Source organism: Tachysurus vachellii, chromosome 15 (assembly GCF_030014155.1).
Source record: "Tachysurus vachellii isolate PV-2020 chromosome 15, HZAU_Pvac_v1, whole genome shotgun sequence".
NCBI lineage: Eukaryota > Metazoa > Chordata > Actinopteri > Siluriformes > Bagridae > Tachysurus > Tachysurus vachellii.
Genome location: NC_083474.1, coordinates 14,267,062 through 14,274,592, shown reverse-complemented (window position 1 = coordinate 14,274,592; position 7,531 = coordinate 14,267,062). Strand labels below are relative to the sequence as shown.

The 7,531-nt window shown below is 36.6% G+C and overlaps 1 protein-coding gene across 5 annotated transcripts in view; it reads right to left on the bottom strand.

Annotated features, from left to right (window-relative positions):
* Window positions 1–5,680: 5,680 nt before the first annotated feature.
* Window positions 5,681–7,531, bottom strand: part of cadm2b (cell adhesion molecule 2b) — a 159,064-nt gene continuing 157,213 nt past the window's right edge. For 2 of the 5 annotated variants that reach the window (XM_060888742.1, XM_060888743.1), the window contains 3 exons: window positions 6,767–6,889; window positions 6,539–6,644; window positions 5,681–6,087 (listed from right to left, as the gene is read on the bottom strand). In XM_060888742.1, the coding sequence (XP_060744725.1) occupies window positions 5,982–6,087; window positions 6,539–6,644; window positions 6,767–6,889 (335 nt within the window). In that variant the 3' untranslated portion in view covers window positions 5,681–5,981. Of the gene's footprint in view, window positions 6,645–6,766; window positions 6,890–7,531 lie in introns of all 5 variants that reach the window. The other 3 variants (XM_060888745.1, XM_060888746.1, XM_060888744.1) reach the window with 2 other exon arrangements.

Sequence of the window (7,531 nt, the reverse complement as noted above, 5' to 3'; positions counted from 1 at the left end):
ATGGTGAACGTTGGTGGACAGCCATTTTCAGGTCTCTCCAGAGATGCTCAATTGGGTTCAGGTCAGGGCTCTGGCTGGGCCAGTCAAGAATGGTCACAGAGTTGTTCCGAAGCCACTCTTATTTTAGCTGTGTGCTTAGGGTCATTGTCTTGTTGGAATTTGAACCATCGGCCCAGTCTGAGGTCCTGAGCACTCTGAAAGAGGTTTTCTTCCAGGATATCTCTGTACTTAGCCGCATTAATCTTTCCTTCAATTGCAACCAGTCGTCCTGTCCCTGCGGCTGAAAAAACACCCCCATAGCATGATGCTCGGAGTCCGTCATGAGTTTTTCTATGCAGGCTTTCATATGTCTTGCACTGAGGAGATTCTTCCTTCGGGCCACTCTGCCATAGAGCCCCTACTGGTGGAGGGCTGCAGTGATAGTTGACTTTTTGGAACTTTCTCCCATCTCCCTACTACATCTCTGGAGCTCAGCCACAGTGATCTTTGGGTTCTTCTTTACCTCTCTCACCAAGGCTCTTCTCCTACGATTGCTCAGTTTGGCTGGACGGCCAGGTCTAGGAAGAGGTCTGGTCGTCCAAAACTTCTTCCATTTAAGGATTATGGAGGCCACTGTGCTCTTAGGAACCTTGAGTGCTGCAGAAATTCTTTTGTAACCTTGGCCAGATCCGTGCCTTGTCACAATTCTGTCTCTGAGCTCCTTGGGCAGTTCCTTCGACCTCATGATTCTCATTTGCTCTGACATGCACTGTGAGCTGTAAGGTCTTATATAGACAGGTGTGTGCCTTTCCTAATCAAGTCCAATCAGTTTAATTAAACACAGCTGGACTCCAATGAAGGAGTAAAACCATCTCAAGGAGGATCAGAAGAAATGAACAGGATGTGAGTTAAATATAAGTGTCACAGCAAAGGGTCTGAATACTTATGACCATGTGATATTTCAGTTTTTCTTTTTTAATAAATTTGCAAAAATTTCTACATGTCTGTTTTTTTCTGTCAAGATGGGGTGCTGAGAGTACATTTAATGAGAAATGAACTTTTTTGATTTTAGCAAATGGCTGCAATGAAAAAAAGAGTGAAAAATTTAAAGGGGTCTGAATACTTTCCGTACCCACAGTATATATGATAAATAATGTAATTGGGTTTTTGAATTATAAAAGTAAGCTTTTTTTTAGTTTAAACAAACTAATAGAATAATATGTTAAAAAGCTTTAAGTTATTATTAGCAGCTAGTTTTGTATTTTGTATATGTACTGTACAGTAGCAGCTAGTTTTGTACTCAGACCCAGATGTTTTACTTTATTTATATATTAACATTTTAGAAAGCTTGCCAGAAGGGCCGAGACTAGAGACATGCACTGAGACTGTGATCCTGCATAGCCTTAAGAAAAAAAGTCATATGAGCAGGAGGTTTTTACTTTCACACTGTGCCAACTGTTCAGATATTCTGTGTGTGAGAGTAGATATAAAAAGTCAACACAACCCTTTTAAAATTGCATGTGATACAAAATTCAACTGATAACCAGATCTAAATTGTTTTTTGAAGCCTTATACTTTGGTTAAAAAGATTTGTGCTTTGTGTTGTGTTGTGTTTGTGTTATTTTTCTCACCTTCAGCTGTGTCAGAATCAGAGATGGGGGACTCGAGTCATATGACTTGACTCGAGTCAGACTTAGGTCGCAAATTTGAGAGTTGAGACTTGCTTGACAAATATTAAAAAAGACTCGACTTGACTTTGACTTGACATTCATCACTTGAGACTTACTTGTGACTTGCACATGTGTGACTTACTCCCACATCTGGTCAGAATACATTGGCATTTGGAGCTATCCATGATCTTGACTAGAGCCCCAATCCTAGAACTGAAAAGAAGCATCCCTATAAATGCTACCTCCACCATTCTTCACAGAGTATGGTGTTCTGTGGCTAATACGATGTTTTTGGACGAAGCATATGTTTTAGAATTATGTCAAAAGTTTGTATACCTTCAGTCACATGGTTTGGGGTAATTAAATGATTTGTATATGAATGTTCAATTGATTTTGTCTTTTCAAAATGAACTAAGTAAAAATAGCCATCAGGTAAAACTTTGTTCATAGATACATCAAGATCAAGGTTTAAATAGTGTACGTCTACAGTACTGCCTGTTCTGGGGAAACGAATTTCTACTCTTTAATTTCATTGTGCAAGCAAAGCAAACTTTCTTTTCCTTCCTAAATTGAGTTTATACCACTGAAGTTAGTTTTAAGTATAGGATCATAACAGGGTTTGTGAGCATGGATTTCACAGGGTTTGTTGCTTATTTTATTTTGCTTGTTGACCTTTACAACCGCTCATAAATTTTCCAGCCAAAAAGGTCTGAAATACAGTTTGTTTTAAGTATTTTTCCGTAATAATAAAGTTGTTAACTAACTCTTAAACACTGCCACACTGTGCTGATTTAATTCCTCTTCAAAGTCTGTAGTCTGTTCTCAATTAAGTTCAAACTAATGGGGATCAAAACACTATTAAAAACTCAATCGCTTATCTTTAAATGTGTAATTGCAATGTGTGCTGCCAGCACTTGGGGGATTCCAGCCTCTTACTTTAGATGACTTGTCAAGGTGATCTCATTCATTTGCCTGTCTGATGTATAATAACCTCCGCCTCTTTTTTTCCTTTAATGAAGTGTCAGTCGCATAAAACCTCAGTTATCCTAACATGCTAAAGCATATATGTAGACTTGGGCAGATGTAATGCTGCACTAGTACCACAACGTCCACCCGGATTCATAAGTGACTATCTCCATTACTGTAACTTTTAATTAGATTGATAAAGTAGAATAAGAAATGTCAAATACCATTTGAGATAAGAATTCCCCCTTCACTTGGCTTGATTATTATTCCCCTCACTAATCAGTTCCTTCCCAAAAACACCGTACATTCCAGTACTGTGACTGTGTTTATCTCATACTAAATAATCTATAGCCATTCACTCTTTCTCAGCAGGTTCTTTAAGTCATGACTTTATGATTATGTATCTTCAAATAGCAAGAGCTTTTATCCACAGTAACTGAGGCGGAACATTTCCCTAGCATAACGAAAAGCACTTCAGGGTTTAAAGGGAAACTCCACCAGGTAATATATTAAATGTTTCTTTTAAATTTCTTGTGATGTGTTTAGAGACTCTGGTACTAAGCTGTTACTGGAGCTGTCTTTTTATCATTCTTGTGAGACATCAGTAGACGTGAGCCTCGATCACTTCACAGGGTAACAATACTATCACAGTTAAAATGGTGTTTTTGATAGCAGAAAATATCAGTGATACGAGTCAGGTTTCAGTGTTAACTCTTGAAAACAATAGAGTAAGATGTTTCTTTTTCACTTATCATTTTCTTTATATATTTAAAGCCATATTAATGAGGAATCCAGAGTAGAAGTAATGAAGAAAGCACACATTGTACTCAAAGTTCCAGTAAAGCAATGCGGTTATATGACAGGTACAGTACACTGCATTACTACAGAGACTTGACTCAACTATTTAGTGATCTATGAGATGATGAACACAGTGGTATTAATGGTATTAAGGTTAAAAGCAAAGCTTTGGAAGCAAGTCTGTGTGAGCAGCTTGTACAAAAGAGGAGCTGAGACAGAATAAAGCTCTGCCGCATTGTTTGTCTCCTCAGAAATCTTTTTCTTTAGGTAGAGATAAACAAGGGCTAAATGCATTTGGTGATGCTGTCGGCAGATAGTTGAACCTGAAGTAAAAACAGACCAGCTTGGTGATAAAATATGTTTTAAAATATATCTTGCAAAGAGTCCTGAACACAACCTTCCTCTCCATGCAAAGGTCCATAATCTTCCAGAAGCGATCAGCTAAACACTCAACAAACTGGAGAAAAAGTCGCACGGAAAGCAAAGTTATTTTATTTCATAAATGTTTAAAAAGCAAACATGGACAGAGGAAAAGGTCTGTGTTGTATTAATTACTTGCTAAGATTTGTGTGTAGAAAAAAACTATTCAGAGTAAGAGTAAGTTTTGTAAGTCTGGCATCTGTTATGTACACATTATGTGAGTCCTGTGGTAAAGGATTATGCAATAGTGAGATTGCAAACTATACAGATGAGAGTGGAATAGTGTTGCCCTTTATTTATTATACACACGGAATATCTGTTTTCAGTCGGCTAAGGATAGCTTACCACTTCCATGACATTCTCCTTGAAACTGTTAAAAAACGTGATGATTGCCTAAGCAAGAGATTGCCTAAAGCTACAGAGGTAAAAACATATTACTGATATATGTGTATGATGAAAAATATTACAATTGGTTCTTTATGGTCATTTGAATTATTGATTGCTTTGACATCTGGAGTTGGTGTTGATTTGTGATGTATGGAATGTTTCATCACTAGATGGCAGCAAAAAGCCAAACTAGCTAATAATAATAATAATAATAATAATAATAATAATAATAATAATAATAATAATAATAATAATAATAATAATAAAAGATAATCCAACTGAATTACTTTCCTGTTGTTTTTCTTATCTGGGTCTGACTGAAGTGACAAGACGTCTACACACATTCATCTTTGCATGAAAAAGAGCAGATATAAGTGCATTTTTCTCTGAGTACTGTTTCTTTTTTTTTTTTTTTACAGTGGCATAGTTCATGTAATCATGTAAAAGCAAACCTCACACTTACTTTGTAATACAGACAGAAAAATGGAAAACAAAGAAACAAACAAAAAAGAAACACTAGACAAAGTACATTTTCATACAAAATGTCTAAACTCAGATGTTATAAACAGTGAAATAAAGTATGAACATTTGAAACATGTTTTAAAAACTGCCTGATACCGAGTGCTTCAGTGTGTCATATGTTTCATTGTGAACACAAAGGCAATAACGGTGAATGTTTTGACCTTCTAAAGAACTCGTCCTGTTTACTCACAAGCTTAAAAAAGCATAATAATAATAATAATAATAATAATAATAATAATAATAATAATAATAATAATAATAATGAACATGTACTATCCATCAGTTTTGTAGAATAATTAAATAATACAGAGGAGAAAAAAGTACAAACGTGAAATTTTATGAACTGTTTGTAACTTAAAATAGGACAGTAAGGAGGAATAAAGATTTAAAATTCAGTTAAATAAACTACTAAATACTGAATTATTCACATTATATACATGCCTTATACTAGGGAAAAATGTTACTAATGTGAATGCATTTATAAAAGTATGGACCACTTTAAATTACTCTGAGCAGATTTTCTGGACACAGAATAAGTCAGATATTCGGTGGAGGGAGAATCCCTGCTGACAGTGTCATATAATCAAAAGGCTTAAACAATGTCCAGAAATTAGGCTGTGCATTGTCTAATATACAAATGTTCATATATGGGATCCCATATTTTAACAATATTTTCCACCAATAATCACATCAGCAAAGTAATGTACAGCAATATTAACAAGGGGAAATCTGAAACTACATCATAAATTTATCAGTTCCCATATTGGGAATGAAATGATCTGTGGTAAAGCAGACAGACAGAATTTTTTTAAAAATAACAAAAAACAAACAACAGCAACAAGAAAAAAGCAGCTATGCTCGTTGTCTGATCCTGAGACTGTCTACACCAATGATATTTAACAATGAGTTTGTGCTTATATGTGTTACATTTTTTTCCCCCACATTTAAAAATAAATTAAGGGCCAAATATGAAAAGAGCAAAGATATACAGACATATATAATAACACAATAAGCTATATGTTTGCTTCATTAGGCCTGGAACAATTATGAATTGTGCTTTCAATTGTTATCACTTCATTTTTCATTTATTTTGTCAATATTTTGTTATCCATATATTACATAAATGTCCATGTTCAGTCTTTTATCTTTATATAACATTCTTGTAATGGCGTACACTTCAGAGGACACTCACTTTCACAATGTAAAAAATAAAAACTAAAAAAAAAAGACAATAAATATTCACATTATGCAGCGCACATATTCTTGCCTTAAAGCGTAATTATTGGCAAAGCCAAGGTTTTCCGACTTGAGATGAACCACATTTCTTGCCGCTCCCTGGTAATATCTGCAAAAGGTATATAACAGGCACAGTGAGGGGGGTAATGAAAGCAGTATTCAATGGGAAAAATAAGTTTAAAAAAGCACAACAACGAACACAGAACGTGTCTGTATATTTTGGCACTTGGCAACTCAAACAAACTGATTTCTATGAGAGGATGGCGAGTTGGAGGGAGGAATATGATGGTTTGAGCCTAAATGGACCTGGTTGTACAGTAACAAACTCAACGGCTTTTTGTTTTTGGTGATTAGACTGGCGTTATAAAATGGCAACGCTCTCTGGTGTCAATTTTGCCCACATTAGAGGCTAAGTAAGCTCCTTTAGGAGATTGAGGAGGGAGACCCGGAGCCCCAGCAGGCTGCACCGAGTGACTTAGCGCCCTCCCCGGGCCGGCTAGCAGCGTTGCCATGACAGTTACGCAACAGAAAGGAAGAAACAGAGGTGCTAAATGAAGTACTCTTTCTTTTCCTCTGCATGTGCGTAGTTCCCCTCCGCATTGATGATGGCCGTGTCTGCGTCAGGGGCGTCCTCCGCTCCTTTGGCCTCATTGGTTAAGTATGTCCCTGTCCACACAGTCCCACATAGGTCACAGACACGTAAGGAACAGCAGTGGACAATGTTCAAGCATTTTAGCACACTCTCTAGGCCTCAGGAGAGGGCCATGGAGAGATAAGGCGATGCCTACCTTTATGCCTGGCCAGATAGCGGCCCAAGACGATGATGAAGCACAGCGTGATGAAGACCACCACAGCCACCACTCCTCCGATCAGTGCGTGATCAGGACCATGTTGAGTCAACGCATTTGGGTCTGGAGGACAAAACAAAGAAGAGAAATGATCTCTGAAATAGTACATTATAATTTTTTTTAGCTTTTGAACTCCCTTTAATTTAAGAGTTCATGACAGCATTTCTGTTTTGCATGTTAGGGCATGGTTTCTGACAGCTTAAAGCAGTGTTCATTCTGGTACACACTTTTCATTGCAGGTCTATTCAGGACACCACTGAGTGCTTTCCATCTGACTTCCATCCTACAGTAAGTACATCTGGAGAAACAATCTGAAAAATGTGTCAAACATTTTTTTCTTCTCTATCCTATGAAAAAAATAGTCTTTCTAGGAAGTCTTACTAAATTTACTGTGTTATCAATAGCAGTGCTGGTGTGAGTGGAACTTTCTTCATTAACTGTTTGACAGATTAAGGTTGTGAGTATGATTGGCTGATTTTTTAAGTTACTGGCCTACTTTGACATTTTTATGAAGCAACTTTCATGGGTAATTGTAGAAGTTTACAATTAAAGTTAAATGAAAGAAGTGCAGTTTTTGATAATGGGTGTTAATTCACAGTGCTCATAGAGTTTTTCCCTTTAGTACAATGTCAGTTCATTCAATGCTAGTTAAATGCAGACTTCTAACTACTACTACTAATACTGTAGATTATAGAGAAGAACACG